At 43.3% G+C, this 22,209-nt stretch overlaps 1 protein-coding gene across 1 annotated transcript in view; it reads right to left on the reverse strand.

Annotated features, from left to right (window-relative positions):
- Window positions 1-22,209, reverse strand: part of FARP2 (FERM, RhoGEF and pleckstrin domain protein 2) — a 135,921-nt gene that overhangs the window by 77,450 nt on the left and 36,262 nt on the right. The window contains exons 3-8 of the mRNA XM_011996370.1: window positions 20,836-20,940; window positions 19,889-19,931; window positions 17,454-17,532; window positions 13,829-13,926; window positions 11,525-11,639; window positions 6,841-6,988 (exon numbers count right to left, since the gene is read on the reverse strand). Coding sequence (XP_011851760.1) covers window positions 6,841-6,988; window positions 11,525-11,639; window positions 13,829-13,926; window positions 17,454-17,532; window positions 19,889-19,931; window positions 20,836-20,940 — 588 coding nt within the window. The remainder of the gene's footprint in view (window positions 1-6,840; window positions 6,989-11,524; window positions 11,640-13,828; window positions 13,927-17,453; window positions 17,533-19,888; window positions 19,932-20,835; window positions 20,941-22,209) is intronic.

Consider the following 22,209-nt stretch of genomic DNA (forward strand, 5'->3'; position numbering starts at 1 on the left):
AATTTCAGAACTCATTATTGGTCTATTCAGGGATTCAATTTCTTCTTGGTTCAGTCTTGGGAGGGTGTATGTGTCCAGGAATTTATCTTTTTAGATTTTCCAGTTTATGTGCATAGAGGTGTTCATAGTAGTCTCTGATAATCGTTTGTATTTCTGTGGGGTCAGTGGTGATAGTCCCCTATCATTTCAGATTGTTCATTTGATTATTCTCTATTATCTTCTATATTAGTCTAGCTAGCGGTCTATTTTATTAATTTTTCCAAAAAACCAGCTCCTGGATTTGGTTTTTTGAAGGGTTTTTTTGTGTCTCTATCTCTTCAGTTCAGCTCTGATCTTAGCTATTTCTTGTCTTATGTTAGATTTGGGGTTCGTTTGCTCTTGATTCTCTAGTTCTTTTAATTGAGATGTTAGGTTGTGAACCTGAGATCTTTCTAGCTTTTTGATGTGGGCATTCAGTGCTATAAATTTCCCTCTTAACACTGCTTTAGCTGCGTTAAGAGATTCTGATAAGTTATCCCTTTGTTCTCATTAGTTTCAAATAACTTCTTGATTTCTACCTTAATTTCATTATTTACCCAAGAGTCATTCAGGAGCAGGTTGTTCAATTTCCATATGGTTGTGTGGTTTTCAGTGAATGTTTAAATCTTGAGTTCTAATTTGATTGTGCTGTGGTGTAAGAGACTGTTTGTTATTATTTCAGTTCTTATGCATTTGCTGAGGAGTGTTTTGCTTCCGATTATGTGATCAGTTTTAGAGAAAGTGCCATGTGGTGATGAGAAGAATGTACATTTTGTTGTTTTTGGGTGTAGAGTTCTGTAGCTATCTATAAGGTCACTTGATCCAGGGCTGAGTTCAGGTCCTGAATATTTTTGTTAACTTTCTGTCTTGATCTGTCTAATACTGTCAGTGGGGTGTTAAAGTCTCCTACTATTATTGTGTGGGAGTCTAAGTCTCTTTGCAGACCTCTAAGAACTTGCTTTATGAATCTAGGGGCTCCTGTATTGGGTGCATATATATTTAGGATAATTAGCTCTTCTTGCTGAACCCTTTACCATTATATAATCCCCTTCTTTGTCTTTTAAAATCTTTATTGCTTTAAAGTCTGTTTTGTCAGCAACTAGGATTGCAAGCCTTGTTTTTTCCTGTTTTCCATTTGCTTGGCAAATTTTATTCTATCTCTTTATTTTAAACCTATGTGTGTCTTTGCACATGAGATGGGTCTCTTGAAGACAGCACACCCAAAGGTCTTGGCTTTTTATCCAGCTTGTCATTCTGTGTCTTTTAATTGGGGCATTTAGCCCATTTACATTTAAGGTTAATATTATTGTGTGTGAATTTCATCCTGTCATCAAGGTGCTAGCTGGTTATTTTACAGACTTGTTTATGTGGTTGCTTTACAGTGTCACCAGTCTATGTATTTCAGTGTGTTTTTGCAGTGGCTGGTGACAGTTTTTCCTTTCTGTATTTAGTGCTTCCTTTAGGAGCTCTTGCAAGGCAGGTCTGGTGGTGATGAATTCCCTAAGCATTTGCTTGTCTGAAAAGAATCTTATTTCTGTTTTGCTTATGAAGTTTAGTTTGGCCAGATATGAAATTCTGGGTTGGAATTTTTTTCCTAAGAATGTTGAATATTGGCCCCCAATCTCTTATGGCTTGTAGGGTTTCTGCTGAGAGGTCCCCTGTTAGTCTGAAGGGATTCCCTTTGTAGGTGACCTGGCCTTTCTCTCTGGCTGCCTTTAATATTTTTTCTTTCATTTCAACCTTGGAGAACCTGATGATTATATGTCTTGGGGTAGATCTTCTTGTGGAGTATCTTATTGGAGTTCTCTGCATTTCCTGCATGTGAATATTAGCCTGTCTTGTTAGGTTGGGGAAATTCTCCTGGATGATATCCTGAAGTACGTCTTCCAACTTGGTTCCACTCTCCCTGTCTTTTTTGGGTAACCCAATTAGTTGTAGGTTTGGTCTCTTCACATAATCCCATATTTCTTGGAGGTTTTGTCATTCCTTTTCCTTCTTTTCTCTCTATTCTTGTCTGCCTATTTCAGAAAGATAGTCTTAAATGCTCTGAGATTCTTTCCTCTGCTTGGCCTATTCTGCTATTGATACTTGTGATTGCAATGTGAGGTTCTCATGTTGTGTTTTTCAGCTCCATCAGGTTGGTTATGTTTCTCTCAAAACTGGCTGTAAGTTCCTGTGTTGTTTTATCACGGTCCTTAGCTTCTTTGCATTGGGTTACAACATGCTCCTTTAGCTCAGCAAAGTTCATTATTACCCACCTTCCGAAGCCTGTTTCTGTCAATAACGCCATCTCTGCCTCAGCCCATTTCTATTTCTCCCTTGCTGGAGAGGTGTTGTGGTCACTTGGAGGAGAAGAGGCACTTTAACTTTTTGAGTGTTCAGCATTTTTCGTGTTGACTTTCTCATCTCTGTGGGTTTATCAAACTTTGATCTTTGAGGTTGCTGACTTTTGAATGGGGTTTTTATGTGGTTTTTTTGGTTCATGTTGTTGTTGTTTTCTGTTTCTTTTTTTTTTTTTGATATAGGGTCTCACTTTGTCACCCAGGGTGGAGTGCAGTGGCACAATCTCAGCTCACTACAACCTCTGCCACACAGATTCAAGCAGTTTTCCCTCCTCAGCCTGCCACCATGCCTGGCTAAGTTTTTTTTTTTTTTTTTTGTATTATTAGTAGAGATGGGGTTTCACCACGTTGGCCAGGCTGGTCCTGAACTCCTGACCTCAGGGGATTTGTTTCAGCCTCCCACAGTGCTGGGATTACAGGTATTTGTTTTTTGAGACAGTCTCACTCTGCTGCCCAGTGTGGAGTGCAGTGATGCGATCTCAGCTCACTGCAACCTCTGCCTCCCTGGGTTCAAGTGATTCTCCTGTCTCAGCCTCCTAAATAGCTGGGACTACAGGTGCCCACCACTACATTCAGCTAATTTTTGTATTTTTTGTAGAGATGGGATTTCACCATGTTGGCCAGGCTGGTCTTGAACTCCTGACCTCAAGTGATCCACCCACCTCAGCCTCCCAAAGTGCTGGGATTACAGGTGTGAGCCATCGCACCTGGCCTGTTATTTTTCTTTTACTAGTCAGGCCACTCTACCACAGGGCCTCTGAGGTTTGCTGGGAGTCTGGAGCAGACCCTAGATGCCTTGGTTTTTCCTGTACCTGGAGGTATCACCAGCAAAGTCTGTGAAACAGAAAAGATGGCAGCCAGCTTCCTCCTCTGAAAGCTTTGTGCCAGGAGGGTACTGACTCGTTGCTGGCCCAAATGCACCTGTAGGGGTGGCTCACCCAGTCAGGAGGAACAGGGTCACGGACCCACTTAAAGCAGCAGCCTGGCTGCTTTTTGCAGAGTAGGTATGCTGCATTTGGGGGAACTCTTCCTTATCCAGACTGTTTATATTCTCCAAAGCCAGCAGGCTGAAATGGCTGAGTCAACTGAACTACAGAGATGGTGGCCACCCCGCTCCCCCCCAGGAACTCGGATCCATCTCAGGCAGATTTCCAGCCTGCTGCTGTTGGCTGGCTAGAATTCCAAGCCAGTGGGTCTTAACTTGTGAGGTGCTGTGGAAGTGGGCCTCACAGAATGAGGCTGGATTCAGCCCTCTTCCCAGGGGTTTGTACAAACAGATTTCCCACCTTGCTGGGGGTCCTGGGGCTGAAGTGTGTGAAACTCCTGGGTCTCTGTGTGTGACTCAGTGGCTGCTCTGCTGAGACTGAACACAACTCTGTGTACTGGACCCCAGGCCCCAGTGGCATGGCTCATGAGGGGATCTCCTGATTGTGGGTTGCAAAGATCTGCGGGAGAAGTGTGGTTTCCCGGGCGAGGTTGCACAATCACTCACCATTTCCCTTGCCTGGGGGTGGGGTTCCTTTGGCTCCACGCTGCTCCTGGGTGGGCCATTAACCCCGACCCTCGCTTTTCTTCATCCTCTGTGGGTTGAGTTGTTTGCCTAGTTAGTTCCAGTGCGAGAACCTGAATATTTCAGTTGAAGGTGAATTTACTCACCCCTTTTCTTTCCTCTTCGTGAGTGGCGTGGACCTCAGCTGCTTCTAATCAGCCATCTTGGATCCTCCTATATTACAATTTTAAATATCTGCACTTAGAACTGAGGCTGCCATACCTCTGCGGATGATGGAGACGAAATTGTAGAGCCCAAGGTCTGCTGGGGTTGGGTTCCTATTGTTGCATGTGGGGCCAGGCTGAAAACCTGCTAAAAAGTAGCAGAACATCTGCCAGCACAACTCTGCAGGACAAAGAGGCTCGATGACCCCTGCCTGGCGTGCAGACCAGGTAGGCGACACGGGGTGGGGATGGACTGGGGCAGCCTATATTTTAATTTGCAAATGTTTTTATGTTCTCCATTTGTTTCTGTCATGGCATCCTGTTCGTTTCAGAGACGCAGTGTTTCATTTCTGTGAAGGTTTTGTGAAAATGTAATACGGTGATATATTCACAAGGCTCAGATTCTGAAGGTTCAAAAATGAGTCCATAGTGCAAGTCTCCCTCTCAGCATTGTTCTAAAGTCTGCCAGTTTGGCCACCCTTCCTTGGGGCCATTAATGTCACCAGTTCATTTTATAGTGTGGAATATAGTGCACATATAATTTTCTCTCTTTTCCCCACAAGCAGTAGCTACTATATAGAGTTTTGAATCTTTTCTCCATGTAATGATGGATCTTGAAGGATGTCTCATTATTGGGATATAAAGAGCTGCTTCCTTGTTTGTACAGTTGCCCAATATTCTGTTCATATGGATGCACCACCATTTATTTAGCTGGCTTTTATTTATTTACTTATTTAGGTGCCCAGGCTGGTGTGTAGTGGCACGATCTTGGCTCACTGTAGCCTCGACCTCCTGGGCTCAGGTGATTCTCCCACCTCAGCCTCCTGAGTAGCTGGGACTACAGGTACATGCCACTACACCCAGTGAATTTTTGGTATTTTTAGTAGAGATGAGGTTTCACCATGTTGCTCCAGCTGGTCTCAAACTCCTGGACTCAAGCAATGTGCCAATCTGCCCACCTTAGCCTCCCAAAGTGCTGAGATTACAGGTGTGAACCACTGTGCCAGGCTATTTAACTGGCTTTCCAATGGTTAATTCACAAAATTTTACTATCACAAACAAGGCTGATATAAAAAATTACAAGATAACATTTTACATTTCTGAGGAAGGAACATTCCTATTTCTCCTGAGCATGAACTGGGAGCCCTTCCTGGGGCTCCCGGGACACGCTGGCTTGCACTGTGACTTTGCCACTGCAGGCTGTGAGATTTCAGCCTTCCCTACTCTGCAGTCAGGTCCCACTCACTGTGTCATTTCCCAGCTTCCAAACATTGCTGCTATCCCTCATCTTTCATGGGCTGTTTTCCCATTCTTTGTTCTTATGGATTTAAATGTTTAAAAAATGCCTTCACTGTCATTGTGTTCAGGGTTTTCAGGGAATAAAAATAAACACATATATTCAGTCTGCTATCTTCAATCTGAAGTTTCTAATCCCTTGCTTTTACAACTTCTTTAGGTTGTATTATTTGTCTTTTTTCCGGAAATGTGACAATGGCTCAGTTTGGATGTGAGGTTTTCATCTCTGTGCAATGGGGGTACACTCATCAGCAGATATAGGCAGGGGATGCTCAGACCCTCCACCTGAAGGCATGGATTGCTAAGGTTGGTCTCTATCATGGACTTTTACTGTTCTCTAATCACATTTAGTATGAGATATAACACAATATTCTAAATTCAAAATTAATTTTTTTTTTTCTGACAGGAAATTGAAACTTGATGGCTAGGTTCAAAAAAAAAAAATAAGGAAAAGAAAACAATAATAAACATGGCTTGATGAGGGAGGTCTGAATCAGACCAAGCTCTTTTTGATAGTCACAGGTTAAAACAAGCCCATAAAAAAACAGCAGGTCACGCAGGCAATGGGCTCCCAGACTGCAACAGTGACAATTCCCACAACATTCAGCATCGAGGAGACCTTTTCGGGATTACCATAGTCTATCAGAGGTGCAAAATTTTACAAGGGCCAGTGACTGGAGTGCCCCCAAAAGGAGGGGCCCAGACAAGTTGGAAATATTTAGTCTGGGTGCAAGAGGACGTAGGGAGCCCCAACAAGAGTTTTCAGATATGTGAAGGGCCTGAATAAGAAGAAAAGCTCCTTCTAGTTGGCACCAGCAGTCACACTTAAGCTTCTTGGACATCACAAACCCCAGCACACACACACATGACCACAAATGGAACTGAGCAGGGCGTGCTCACCATTGATGTAATTATTTACCTATGCATCACAACTAATACAAACACCTCAGAAGACAACACTGACTCTTATCACAAGCAATCCCTCTGCTATTTCCTACTCTATTCTAGTTTGTTTACTTCAGTGATTACTGTGACCCACTCTAAAGTGTTCACAGTCCAGCACAGATCACACCCACAGCACAGAGACTGCTCCACTGGAAAAAAAACAGGTTGTGTTTTAGGATTCTAAGCGGGTAGGTGGAATCCCAGGAGGGAATGGGAAGTCCCAGAGGCAGTGGGCAGCCCTGGTGGGGCAGGAGGCAATGGGGAATCCAGGGAGGCGGGAGGTAGTCCCAGGAAGCAGTGGGCTCCATGATATGGAGGATATTCACACCTGTGTCAGAGAAGGACAAAAGAATAATTTCCCCACTGAGTAAGAGGTTGGATTGGATGATATGCAAAGCCCCCATTCCAAATCGAGGACCTTACTCATCAGGACAAAAATTTACCAACATCTATAAGAACAAACCCCACCAGGTTGCAGAATACCTCCCCTGCCCTGTTCTCACCCCTCCCTTCCCCACTGGCCTACCTGAAACACGAGTACACCCATGTGGGAAACCGCCAGTTGAATCTTGGTTCCTTCCCTGTCAGAAGCCATGTGAAATCTGATGCCATACATTTCCAACTTTCGAGCAATTTCGAGCACCTGGAAATCCGACTCAGCAGGTGTCTGGCCCCTGTAATGAAAAACAGGAGAACCACACACTACAAACACTTGATTTCTGAAAGAGCCAAAATGCATCATGGAAGTGATCAGGAAAACTAACAATGAAGGCTTTACATGTCTAGAGGACAGATCGTTCACTGTCTGTATGTTTACCCACTACAAAAACATATACCATATGTGCAGACCAAAGACATCCTCAGTTTTCTTCTATTCTGTAACTACTTTGGAACGGGTAGAATGCTTTCTTTGCGTACACTAGCTACTCAGCCTTACATCTGCTCTATAGTGACAAAGTTATACACAAACACTACTGGCAGAGACAAATTTTAAATCAGAAGAAATACCACAAAGGGCCGGGCACAGTGGCCGACGCCTGTAATCCCAGCACCTTGGGAGGCCGAGGTGGGTGGATCACCTGAGGTCAGGAGTTCGAGACCAGCCTGGACAACACGGTGAAACCCTGTCTCTACTAAAAATACAAAAATTAGCCAGGCACGGTGGTGGAGTTTGCAGTGAGCTGAGATCATGCAACTGCACTTCAGAATGGGTGACAGAGCGAGACTCCACATCAAATAATAATAACAATAATAATAAAATAAAATGAAAAAGAAAGAAAATGAGTGTGATGAGATAGTAGTGTTATCTACAGTATTTCTTTTCTTTCTTCTTCTTTTTTTTTTTTTTTTTGATGAAGTCTCACTCTGCAGCTCAGGCTGGAGTGTAATGGTGCAATCTCGGCTCACTGCAACCTCTGCCTCCCAGGTTCAAGTGGATTCTCCTGCCTCAGCCTCCGGAGTAGCTGTGATGACAGGTGTGAGCCACCACGCCCAGCTAACTTTTTGTATTTTTAGTAGAGACAGGGTTTGCCATGTTGGCCGGGCTGGTCTCAAACTCCTGACCTCAGGTGATCCGCCCACCTTGGCCTCCCAAAGTGCTGGGATTACGGGCATGAGCCACTGCGCCCGGCCAACTCCTTTTCATTTTAAAAAATATTTTTTACTATCTGAAACATTTGTGTCTTGTAAACCTGTTTTATCACTCACTCACTCACTCACTCGCTCGCTCACTCATTTAGAGACAGGGTCTCGCTCTGTTGCCCAGGCTGGAGTGTAGTGGCATAATCTTGGCTCACTGCAAGCTCCACCTCCCAGGCTCAAGCCATCCTTCCACCTCAGTCTCCCAAGTAGCTGAGACCACAGGCACACACCACCACAGTTGGCTAATTTTTTGTAGAGACAGGATTCTGTCATGTTGCCCAGGGTGGTCTTGAACTCCTGGACTCAAAACCAGTCGGCCTCTCAAAGTGTTGGGATTACAGGCGTGAGCCACTGTGCCTGGCTTTTTTCTGCAGTTTCAAAGATCTAAAAGCAATGTGATACAGTCAAGAAAAGCACTTCTTTAATATCCTATTCAGTGATTATAAAGGTGTTTTCAGTGGATCACTGAAGAACCATTAGAATCACAAGACAATGTAAAAATTGTATAATAATTAAAATAAAGGTACAATATTGTTGTAAAAACTCTAAAGAACTATTAAAAGAAATCAGATGTGCAATGAAGCTGTGATGATTGTGATAGACAAACTCTCAAATTAACACAGTGAAGGCCTATGATGTGGAGCAGAGCTTCCTGCTTCCCGGCTTATCTGGGAAGAGCTCAACTGTATTCCCGCATGAAGCAGACCACATGACTCACCCTTCTCTTACTGGTTTTGTAGGGTTTTTAGCAGATACATGTGCACATGTAAGCACACACACACGCAGAGACACACGCACGTGTTCAAGTACACATAACCACAGTATACAACGTACACAGGAACACACATCAACACACAGGAACATAGGAGCCACACACAGACACACAATGCATGCATAGGAACACATATAACACACATGCACATACGACCACACAGCCACACATGTATACACAGAACACACCCACACACACACACACAGAACTACCCTGAGGGTCCAGTTCTTTCTTCCACAAGCAGGCTTCTCAACATAAGTGCCCCAAAATGTTGTCACTGTCTCCTCACTGTACTTTCAGTGTACTTGAACCTAGAATTCACCCTCAACACTCACTGAAAATGCTGAAAGTGATGCATTGCCACACTGCCAAGCTCAGAAACCTGCTCCTGTGCCTACCTCCCCAGGCCTGGTAGTCTCCACACAAGGGGCTGTGGCCACTATCCTAAAACATGCTCTCTTGGCACCTGTGCCCTTCCATGCCTCTGGCTGCTGAAGGCTCCTGTGGGTGCCTCCTCCTGCACTCGGCCTCTCAAATGTCAGTTCTTCAGGGGTTCATCCTGGGCTCTTCTCCCTTTCTGACCTGTATCTGTCCTCTGCCTAGCTGATTTCACCCATTGCACAGGTTAACCTGGCCTACGTGCTGACAACACTCTCCCCAGCATCCCAAACCCACCCATCCACTAGGGACTGTCCTTCAGGTTGGACAGTTCACAGCACAATGCTCAGTTCTCCCTTCCTCATGTCCAGCCCCCGCTGTGTGTCTCAGCAGGGAGAGACTGTCCCCAACCCTAGGAACACAGACTGAACCAGTGACCGTTTCCTGCTGGGATGGCACATAACACTAGGAGAGGGCCCTTGGCTCCATGGGTCAAGGTCTGGATGTGACAATCAGAATAGCTATACCTTCCTCGCTACCAGCCAGAATAATGGCAACACTTGAAAGAGGCAAAGCCAAGGGTACCCGGGAGAACAGAGCAGGAGCTCTACCCGCACTGCCCTGCATGGAGGCCTCCTCAAGGTCAGATCAGGTGAATGGAGGAGAAGCAACGACTGACGCACACAAGATGCCCCACACCGTCATGTCTGAGAGGGAACTCTGCACGCACGGTCTCACCGTACGTATGATGGGGTAAAACCGTGCATGCCATGAGACAGATTTGAGGATTACACACAAATGCTTGTAAGGGCTGTCCGTAATTGCCACCATGGCCTCTCCAGTATTAGTTGGCACTTCCACCTCCAGCCCTTGAACCCAACGTGTCCATGCCACGCTGGAACCTCCCTCTCCTCCCTCCCTTCCCAGGCTGGTGCTTTGCTTGGAATGCTTCCTTCCTGGCTCTGCCCGCCTAGGTCCTCCCACGAGTCTCCTTGAGCCTCGCCTCAGCCTTCTTTCAGCTCATAGTGTATAAGCTATGCTCCTGCTCACTGCACACATTCTCATCTGTAGCAATGGATTTGTATATCTCATGACTGCCATGCTGTTGGGCACACACAAGGCACTCCCCTGCACACACAAGAGATCCCCCACACTGGGAGTGGTGAGGGCACGAAATGCACACCATCTTACAGGGTAAGGTAAAATCTGTACGGGTAGGCATCTCAGTCTGTGCTGTTCAAACCAACTCCCCAGTGCTGACAGCAGTGGTGGATGCATCGTTGGCACTCATACTCTGAAGGTGTGAAAGGGCAGCTGCCAGCAGGTCCCAGTAGAGCCTTAACGACACACATGAACATACATGATCTGACAAACCTGCATCTCAAAAGGACGTGTCACAAAGGCAAGGCTAAGTCCTCCTGACTCACTTTCACCAGCTGAGTGCTCCCCTTTGGTGACTAAAGCTCCCACCCACCTGGGCCAGAGCCCACAGTGCTTTCCCATACTGTTCTTCCATCCTTTTCCCCTTAGCTAGCACTCTTTCTCTAGGTCTCTACCACTTCCATCCAGAAAAATCCACCAGTGTCAAGTCTCAGACAAATCAAAACAAGACGAGATGAAGGACATGGGTGCCAGGTGATTCCCAACGCCCTGACACAGGCCGACACTGTCAGCCTTACAGTCCCCCCCTCCTCTAACGCCCTGACACAGGCCAACACTGTCAGCCTCACAGTCCCCTCCTCCTCCACAGCACAGTGTCTTCCTCGCAGAGGACTCTTCCTGCCACGCTGCAGAGACACCGCAGCAGCTGAGACCCCCACAACAGCCACCCCATCCTGCTCAGTAGCATCCTCCTCCCCTAGGCCCTGATGTCTTTTTCAGTACCATTTTTTTTTTTTGAGACGGAGTCTCGCTCTGTTGCCAGGCTGGAGTGTGCAGTGGTGCAATCTTGTCGCACTGCAACCTCCACCTCCTGGGTCCAAGCGATTCTCCTGCCTCAGCCTCCCGAGTAGCTGGGATTACAGGTGCCTTCCATTAGCTCGGCTAATTTTTTTGTATTTTTAGTAGAGATGGGGTTTCACTATGTTGGCCAGACTGGTCTCAAACTCCTGACCTCAGGCAATCCACCTGCCTCAGCCTCCCAAGGTGCTGGGATAACAGGCGTGAGCCACCATGCCCAGCTTCTTCCAGCACCTTCTAAAGCAGCACATCATGCAGGTGTGAAGGTGCTTCAGACCAGGGCTGCAGCTTCTATGTGTCTGCCAAGCTGTCTATGGCGGCAGCTGCACATCCTGAGGCTGGGAGCAATGGTCCTTATGTTAGAATCTTGCAAAAGTCACGACAACAGTCCTTTCTCGTTACACACTCTTTAGTCATTACTGTGGTGACAACGTGTCAATAGACAATTGTGATGACTTACACGTGCTTCTGATGGAATTCTAGTATCTTCTCGAGGCAGTGCTGCTGGCCAGGCAAATACTCGTTGGCTTTGAGGTGCTCTCGGTCCAGCATTTCATCGTAATCTCCTATTTCCGCTGAGATAGGATAAAAGTCAGTAATTCTAATGTTTAAATAAACTACAAGCATTTGTACATGTCACTGCATACATTAAAAGTAAAAAAAAAAAATTATCCCAAATTTGTAGCAAAATAATACATCCCTAAAAAAGCAAGATTTTGTATTTTATTTTTCCAAATATTTTATGCTGTTAAAAGGCAAATATAATGGGAAGTGAAGAGGATTTCCTGAAGAACAAAGGCCTGATGAGTACCTCCAGGGAGGCAAACATTGAATGATGAGTTTAATGTGTTTATTATTATTTTGACACAAGGTCTCGTTCTGTTGCCCAGGCTGGAGTGCAATGTGCGATCACCACTCAATGCAGCCTCAACCTCCCGGGCTCGAGCAATCTGCCCGCCTCAGCCTCCTAAGTAGCTGGGACTGTAGGTAAGCACCACCATGCCCAGCTAATTTTTGTATTTTTTGTAGAGATAAGGTTTTGCCACATTGCCCAGGCTGGTCTCAAACTCCTGGACTTAAGCAATCCTCCTGCCTTGGCCTCCCAAATGTGCTGGGAGTATGGCATGAGCCACTGCACCTGGAGTATTATTATTTTTAAACCACACCTTAAACCTAAGTTGTCTCAAGATTATCATGATCAGGATGAAGTACTTTATTTATTTTAGGATAATGTATTTTAAGTGATTTTTTCCTTCAGACCTTCTCAAATTTCTTGATGAATAATGTCTCTTTCTAATTTCATGTATTTTAAGGCCACAATGTCTTAATAACATAAAGTCCAATAATTTAAAGCAATATGCTTTTATTTTTAGACAATCTCATATTCACAGAGAAGTTACAAGCACAGTACAAGAGTTTTTCCTCCTTTCAGCCATCTGAGAGTGAGTTGCTAACACGTTACTTGCCATACTTCAGTATGGACTTTCTAGAAGCTAGGACATTTGATACGGTTTGGCTGTGTTCCCACCCAAATCTCATCTTGAATTGTAACCCCCACAAGTCCCACAAATTGTGCGAGGAACCCAGTGGGAGGTAACGGAACCATGGGGGCGGATCTTTTCCGTGCTGTTCTTGTAATAGTGAATAAGTCTCATGAGATCTGACGGTTTTATAAGGAGTAGTTTCCCTGTACAAGCTCTCTCTTGCTGCTGCCACATGTCTCTATCAGCAGTGTGAAAATGGACTAATACAATATTCTTACCTGCAGCCTTGTAAAACTACCCAGAACAGGAACAGGCCATGATCTGAGGCTCCATTCCAGATGTGGACCCTAGTCATATTTTACCAACTGCCCAATTATGTTTTTTACAGCAAAAAGATCTGGTTCAGTCATATGTTGTATTTGTTGCCATGTGTCTACCCAATAAGTCTTTCAGCCAAATGAATAAGAACCAAAGTCACTTTGAAAACTTTTATTAATCAACATGTCCCCTGGTGGAGGACAGCAAACCCACAATAAAATTTATTATTTGAAGAAGGTATGTCTGGGGAAGGACCAAGGAAGCTGCAAATAACCTATATACTTATTAATTCCTAAAATTTTGGACACTTTCTATGTCATATTTCCTGCATTCAAATTTCAGAAACATTAGTTCTGTGCTAGGAAGCTGTGGTCCCACCCCTAGTCCAGGAGCACTGTGGGTATTTGTTTTTCTATTCCCATCGCTGGGGGCTCGGCAAGGTTCCAGAACCTCCTCTTACACTTCTCATGGTTTATTTTTGAAGTAACTGTAATTCTTCACACAGTTCTGAACCATCTCTTGATCTGTGTGAGATACTGAACAAATGTCTTCTTTTTCCTTCATGGCTAACGCTTAACTAATCTGAGAGGGCTGTAACTTTTATCCCAGTGAGGCCCTTTCCAGGGTTTGCTGAGAGTTTGGTTTATATTCTGACTCTTAAAGACTGAATATGCATTGCTGGTAAAATGCACAAAAGCATAAATGACAGACAACCCAAAAGAAGGAATGTGGCTACAGATTTTGGCCTTGGCCTGTTTGCTATGTGGAAACTATTTGCCTCAAGGAATTCCACTTTATAGAAGTTAACCTTTTGTTTATAAAAAATATTGAAATTGAAACACAGCATTCTATGGTCAGGCTCATTAACTAGGCATGTACATCAGCAACTAATTGTAGTTCTGAGCGTGGGTACATCTGTGCCATGGCCAGTGCATGCTCCCTGCTAGCAGGGAGATACTCACACTGCAGAAGATGGGACGTGAGAAGGGCCGCTGTGGTGTCCGCACAGGTCAAACGCTCTTCCAGCAGGTCCCTCTTAAGTTGCAAGGCAAACAAGTATCTAGAAGAGAGTTCAAAATGAGACAGAGATCAACTCCAAATGTTCTCTGAATGTAACACGGACATGTCTCCACAGCAAGACAGCAAATGAGCCCTGGGAAGTGGCAGCGACCCAACAGTGAGCAAAATGCAAGGCGGTCACGAAACAGCAAAGTCACAAAAGGCCTTTCATGAAACAAACAGTCACCAAGCAAAGGTCAGATGACAAACCAACTCAGCAGACTGAGTCACACACATGGGAGAGTGCACAGAAAGTGCTGAACACACTGAGGCACTCTGATGCAAACAATAAAAAAAAGAAATTGGCCGGGGGCGGTGGCTTACTCCTGTAATCCCAGCACTTTGGGAGGCTGGGGTGGGTGGATCACCTGAGGTCAGGAGTTCGAGACCAGCCTGACCAACATTGTGAAACCCTGTCTCTACGAAAAGTGCAAAAACCAGCCGGGCACGGTGGTTCACGCCTGTAATCCCAGCTACTCGGGAGGCTGAGGCAGGAGAATCGCCTGAACCCGGAGGTAGACGTTGCAGTGAGCTGAGATCACACCACTGCACTCCAGGTTAGGCAACAAGAGCAAAACTCTGGAAAAAAAAAAGAAATAGCTTTCTCAGGCATACCATCTACCCATATAATTACACATCTGCAGCCATACCTTCAAGGAGGGAAGGTCACAAATTCACATTACTTCTGTTAGTCACACAAAACTGCACTCACAATTTTGGATGAAACAGGAGAAATATCCAATGAAAACACAGCTTAAAGCAAGGTTGTAAAATTTTTTAACAGATTGATAATATCTGGTCTTGGCTAGGATCTGAGAAACAGACACTTTTGAATATCATTAGTGAGAATGTAATGAGAGAAGGCAATTGAAAATATCTATGTTCATTTATTCCATCAGCAAATAATTACTGAGCGTGAATTATGTTCTAGGTACTGTTCTGGGAGCTGGACATGCAACGGTAAGCAAGACCAACTCCCCGCCCCCCAGTGGAATTCATGCCCCAGTGCGCACTATTAAAATTTACTACATTCTCTTAAAATTCAGGATGTTGTACATACCCTGTAACAACAATTCCATTTCTACAAACTTTCCTAGAGTAATATTCCCATAGTTCTCAAAGGTATGTGAACAATGTTTCTTTGCAGCATTAGAGAAAAATTGGAAATATGGATGAATATGAGAATGATTAAATTATGTTACAGCCTAATTTAGTATATTTTTATATACAATATGGAAAAATGTCCACAGTATGCTTAGTAAGTGGGGGAAAAAATCAACCTACAGTTCAGTATGTATCATTTGATATTGTTTTATAATATTTGTAATTTCTTTAAAGTTCTTACAGCTGTGTGTTTATTGTACATCTATGCTTTCATCTGAAAGATACGTACTTACGCGGAGAATAAGGTGCTGGGTAAGTGGAGAACTTCTACTTTTTACTTATCTTTGTTTACTTATTTTTTTGAGACAGACTCTCACTCTATTGCCCAGGCTGGAGTGTAGTATGGCACTACCACAGCTGACTGCAGCCTTCACCTCCTGGGCTCGAGTGATACTCCTGCCTCAGCCTCCAGAGTAGCTGGGACCACAGGTGCACACCACCACGCCTGGCTTATTTTTTGATATTTTGTAGAGATGAGGTCTCCCCATGTTGCCTAGGCTGGTCTTGAACTTGATCTTCCCACCTTGGCCTCCTGAAGTGCTGGGATTACAAGTGTAAGCCATTGCACCTGGCCCTTAGCTTTATTTGGAAAAAAAATTCTTTTACCACAAACATGTATGTTTTTATAACAGAAAAAAGAATCCTCTACATAAATACAGGGGAGAAGGGAGTAACTATAACACTGAGTTACCAGCATGAGTCCCAGAACTTGAGACCTAGGATCCTGAATTAGGGGACACTTTGTTATCCATCATTTTCAGATATCTATCTATCTATCTGTCTATCTATCTATCTAGATATATATATATATTTAAAAGTGATTCCCTCAAGAGAGACTTTTTTGGGTAAATGTCAGACATTTAATACACTATTAAGATCTATGGTCACGCATAAAAATACTTTTTGCCGTCTTTGGAGTTTAGTTTCCTAAACTTTTAAAAATAAGAGGCTGAACTAATATGGTCTCTCCATTTCCTTGCAGTTGACATGCTATGATTTTGTGCTGTTAAAATGATATGCAAGAGATGTAAAATGATTTACAAGAGAGTTCATAAGACATCCGATTCATTTATGAGTACACGTTTAGCCAGAAGGCAAAAAAGTTATTGATACCACTACAACATCATCGTTCTCTTTTATATCTCACCTTGGGTTTTCAGTTGGTTTTTAGATTATTCCTCTATTCTTCATAATATAATTGATACGCAAACAAATACAAAAAAAAAACAAAGAAAAACCTTGCATAACCTTACTGTCCAGATGAAACAACTGTTAACATTTTCTTTTTTTTTGAGACAGAGTTTCACTCTTGTTGCCCAGGCTGGAGTGCAATGCCCGACCTCAGCTCACTGCAACCCTGCAACCTCTGCCTCCTGGGTTCAACAGATTCTCCTGCCTTGGCCTCCCAATTAGCTGGGATTAAAGGTGCCTGCCACCATGTCTAGATGATTTTTTTTTTTTTTTTTGGAGACGGAGTCTCGCTCTGCTGCCCAGGCTAGAGTGCAGTGGTGTGATCTTGGCTCACTGCAAACTTCGCCTCGCAGGTTCACGCCATTCTCCTGCCTTAGCCTCCTGAGTAGCTGGGACTACAGGGGCCCACCACCACGCTTGGCTAATTTTTTGTATTTTCACTAGAGATGGGGTTTCAAAACCGTGTTAGCCAGGATGGTCTCGATCTCCTGACCCCGTGATCCGCCTGCTTTGGACTCCCAAAGTGCTGGGATTACAGGCATAAGCCACCGCGCCTGGCCAATTTTCTTTGCATTTTTAGTAGAGACAGGGTTTTGCCACGTTGGCCAGGCTGGTATTGAACTCCTGACCTCAAGTGATCTGCCTGCCTTGGTCTCCCAAAGTGCTGGGATTACAGGCGTGAGCCATCACATCCTGCCATCTTTAGATCATTCCTATAAAGAATCGATCTTTAAATCAAAATAGTATCACAAAAGAAGTGACCCAAAATATTTCTGCTCCATAAATTCCTAAGGACTAACACACTGGGTACTTCTACCCATTAAGTACATTTTGTGATAAAGAAGAGTACATATGAGTAAAATCCATCCCTGAGAACCTTCTGAACATGCATAAGTCTATGTTCATTTGGAAAATGTAAGTTCAACATGACCCTGACATCCCATTCCATTTGTCATTTTCAGATTTGTACTGTAAACCTTACATTGAACTCTTATTCACATGTCTGTGCACGGGTCAATTGCTAACATGCTTCCTTTAACCACTCTACATTCATGACCACTTTTCTGTGTATATTAGGCTCACTCATTCTTTCAATGAGCCAGGTGCTGTGGGAGATAACAGGTGAATACAAGATTCCTGCTGACAACAGCTTCAGCTCTGCGAGCTCTTTACCTTGTATATTCTTCTTGTAGCTGACCAGGATCAGGTGGGAAAAATTTCACAGCTAGGCGAAGCACCACATTCTTTGGCCCTATAAAAAAAAAATTTAAACTTCACAAATAAGGTCAATCTTTGCATTTATTCTCTTTTGATATATTACTACATAACTGAGGTCATGCTTCCAAGTGGACTGTTACAGCAAATCTTTTCAAATAATATGATATTAAGAAATTTCTGCCCAGGTGTGGTGGTGTGTGCCTGTAATCCCAGCCCTTTGGGAGGCTGAGGTGAAAAGAAGGCTTGAGGCCAGTAGTCTGAGGCTGCAGTGTGCTACAACTGCACCACTGCACTCCAGCCTGGGCAGGAGAGTGAGACCCTGTCTCTGAACAAAAGAAAAAAGAAAAAACAAAGAAGCATTTCCTGTATATGAATTTGAGTCCCAAGTACCAATCACATATGTACAGAATTTTAAAATCTTTTGCATTAAGCAGGGATTACTCAAGGAAGCCTTAAAAACAAGTAGGAAGATGCACATTAAAATATTCAAATAGGCTGGGTGCAGTGGTTCACATCTGTAATCCCAGCACTTTGGGAGGCTGAGGCTGGCGGATCACTTGAGCCTAGGAGTCTCAGACCAGCCTGGGCAACATAGTGAAATCCCATTTCTACCCGCTCTCCTCTTCCCACCAAAAAAACCCCAAATCAGCCAGATGTGGTGGCGCATGCCTGAAGTCCCAGCTACTTGGGAGGCCAAGGTGGGAGGACTGCTTGAGCTCAGAAGGCAGAGGCTGCAGTGAGCTGAGATCACACCACTGCACTCCAGGCTGGGTGACAGAACGAGACTCCGCCCACCCCTCCACACACAAACATGCTTGCGCGCTCTCTCTCTCTTTTTATATATATATATATATATATATACACACACACACACACACACACACACACACGTATATATAGAGACAGAGATACATTTTTTTCCCTAGTTTATTTATTTTTTTGAGACAGAGTCTCACTCTGTCACCCAGGCTGGAGTGTAGGCGCGCAATCTCGGCTCACTGCAAGCTCTGCCTCCCAGGTTCATGCCATTCTCCTGCCTCAGGCTCCCGAGTAGCTGGGACTACAAGTGCCTGCCACCACGCCTGACTAATTTATACTTTTAGTAGAGGCGGAGTTTCACCGTGTTAGCCAGGATGGTCTCGATCTCCTGACCTCGTGATCTGCCCACCTCGGCCTCCCAAAGTGCTGGGATTACAGGTGTGAGCCACCGCATCCAGCCCCCAGTTTATGTTTTAGGGAAAAAAATGATAAATGAAAAAGTTTTTTAAAAAAAGTTTATGTGTTTACACTATTTTTTTTTTTTTGAGATGCAGTCTCACTCTGTTGCCTAGGCTGGAGTGCAGTGGCACGATCTCGGCTCACTGCAACCTTCCAGGCTCAAGCGATTCTCCTGCCTCAGCCTCCTGAGTAGCTGAGATTAGAGGCATGTGCCATCACGTCCAGCTAAATTTTGTATTTTTAGTAGAGACAGGGTTTCGCCATGTTGGTCAGGCTGGTCTCGAATCCCTGACCTCTGGTGATCTGCCCGCTTGGGCCTCCCAAATTGCTAGAATTACAGGCATTAGCCACCACAACGGGCCAGTATTAGTAGTAGTAATAAAAAAAATTATTTTTGAAATCTGATTACTGTAAAGGTACATTATCTTAGTTTATCAGCATAAAACAACTTATTTTGTTTTCTTTCCTCAGAGATCCTTGTTCTGATATAACAAAGTTATTTCCACACCTTTTTCTTCAATTTATAATAGTAATACAAAAAATTATGGGTGACTCAACTATAGACTTCATCTGACACAATTATAGAAGAACTGAGAAGTGTTACTATTTGTTTTAATTTTAAAAATTTAGTAAGTAGACAAATGAAAATAATTATTTTGAGACTGAGGTGGGAAGACAGCTTGAACCCAGGAGGTTGAAGCTGCAGAGAACTGTGTTCGCACCACTACACTCCAGCCTGGGCAACAAATAGCGAGACCCTGTCTCAAAAATAATAATATAATTGTTATTATTATATTCACAGTTACAATTATGTTTATAACTGTAAAATAGTATCAACTATTTTATTAAAAGCTATTTAAAAGGAGAATCTCAATGTCTTTTCACAATCAAGGGAGAAACTGCAGTTATTTTTGCATATTGGCCAAAAATTATGATGATATCAAACAGCATATGCTCTTATTTCCAAATGTGAAGCAAGTCACCTAGAATCTTCTGAGTTAAATTTACTAAAACTAAACAGCAAAATGACTTCCAAGTTTATCTGCTGTTGGTGATCACTTCCTGCTAACCATACACGGTGGTGACAATGAACATCTGAACATGCCTTTTAAACATTCCAGGACAAAGCATCTTAAACAAACAGATTTTAAAGAGTTAAAACAAGGACTTACTTCGTATTTGCCTAATGATGGGTTTCATAGGTTCAAGCCAAATCTAAAGAAGGGTTAACAGAAGAAATCCAATCTATTAAATAATGTCTCTATTTAACAAATATGCTATAAAAACAAAAATGGTTATAATTAGATAAATTTTTATGTCAGGAAAATTTTGACTCTACCCCCTCTTAAAAGTTGAATCCTGATAAAACAAACTGTACAAGAAGCACAGCAATGCCTGCTTTGGGAAACCTGGGAAGACATTAAAATTGCTGTATTATACTGGATACCTCCATTCAGTTGCTGCCATGCACAGAATGGGTCCCAATAATTATTTGCGGGAATTTGTTAACACCAAACAAATATTTGGTACTACTGCATTTATGAACAAACTGATGAGAGGGCTTCTGTAAAAAAGAGGTACGTCATGTCACCAGAACAGGAAACTTGGATAAATCCAGTTGCACTGCCAAGGGTATCTGAAAGGCTGGACAGAACTTAATAATGCTGACATGCTTTTTGAACTAAAGGGTAGATGTATGGTTCTTTAAAACAGTTCTATCTATAAATATTAAAACTCCACACTTTTTAAGGTTGCATCTATTAAGTAAAATGAGGCATAACTGGTTGTTTGCTACAAATCCACTTTCAAAATGATTTTCATACAGGATGTATTAGAAGTTGCTTTTATAACTTTTAAGAGAGTTTCCTTGGCACATGTGCTAACGACAGAACAAATTTAGGGAGGGTGTGAATTCAGGCTTGGATTAAAGGCAAATATATTATCTACAGCTAACAGTAATATATTTTAATAGCAAAAATATTTGATACTGATGATATGACAATTATAAAAGATCTTGTGGGTATCATCACAGCAGGCCCGAAGGCTCCATGCCTGGGCACATCATAAGCATCCTACTGCATGCCTAGGGCCTGTTTCCCTAACAAATCAAAGCACTTACCCAGTAGGACTGAGTATTTTGAAACTCCAACCCGAAGTAGTCACATTCTACCAGATTCAAACGCTTCCACACTTGTGTCAGTAATATCTGGCCATCACATTTAGGCTGTGTAGAGAGAGGTGGGAAAAATAACAAGGACCGAATGACTAAACAGCAAGGGTTTATGAAAACTGTGCATAAAACTACCTTCCCACATACAAAACTTTATTTGTTGCTTCACTTTGTCTTCCAGTGTATAACTAAGATTTATAAGCTATATAAAAAAAAAGTCTGAAGCATTTGTGCACAGAAACTGGCAACAAAATAAAGCTAAAAAATTTCTTCCATTTTACATTTAGTGTGTTTTCAGTCCTATTTCTTTGTAACTTTAGGCTATAGAAACCATTTCTAGTTTTAGTAAATATTTTATCAAATAATTTTGATATTTACACCAGGTGTGGTGGCTCATACCTATAATCCCACTAATTTGAGGCTGAGGTGGGTGGATCGCTTGAGCCCAGGAGTTTGAGACCAACCTGGGCAATACAGTGACACCTCGCCTCTACCCAAACTAAAAAATTAGCCGAGCACAGCGGTGCCCACCTGTATTCCCAGCTACTCAGGTGGCTGAGGTGTGAGGATTGCTTGAACCTGGGAGAAGGAGGCTGCAGTGAGCCATGATCATGCCACTGCACTCCAGCCTGGGTGACTGAGTGAGACCTTTTCAAAAATACATAATTTTAATATTTACTAAAAAGCTAAAGTCTTAGAGTCTTCGTTTATATAAGATCCCAGTAAATAGTTATTTGATCAATCGGAAATTACAAAGAGTAAAAAAAACATATTATTTGGTAGTATTTCACATCAATGAGAAGAACTGTTCATAAAGGAGGTGGGGCAACTGACTTTCCCATTAAGGAAGAGAATGGGCTGAGCACAGTGGCTCACACCTGTAATCCCAGCACTTTGCGAGGCTGAGACGGGAGAATTTCTCGAGTACGGGAGTTCAGGATAAGCCTGGGCAATATGGCAAAACACTGTCTCCACCAAAAAAAATTAAAAAAAAAGCTGGGTGTAGTGGCGTGCGCCTGTAGTCCCAGCTACTCAGGAGGCTGAGGTGAGAGGATCACTTGAGTCCAGGAGGCAGAGGTTGCAGTGAGCCGAGATTGTGCCACTGCATTCCAGCTTGGGTGACAGAGTAAAACTCTGTTTCAAAAAAACAGAAGAAGAAAAATGGAAATAGAGTTTATTGTACATCACTCACAAAAATAAATTCCAGTGGACCTCAAGATCAGAATTAAAGAAGACTCTCTATAATCTTGGGAAAGGTAAAGTCTTCCTAAGCATAGCAAAAAGGAAAGATGGACAGACTTGACTCAAATAAAAGTGAAAAAC

This window comes from Mandrillus leucophaeus, unplaced genomic scaffold (assembly GCF_000951045.1).
Source record: "Mandrillus leucophaeus isolate KB7577 unplaced genomic scaffold, Mleu.le_1.0 Scaffold510, whole genome shotgun sequence".
Classification (NCBI taxonomy): domain Eukaryota; kingdom Metazoa; phylum Chordata; class Mammalia; order Primates; family Cercopithecidae; genus Mandrillus; species Mandrillus leucophaeus.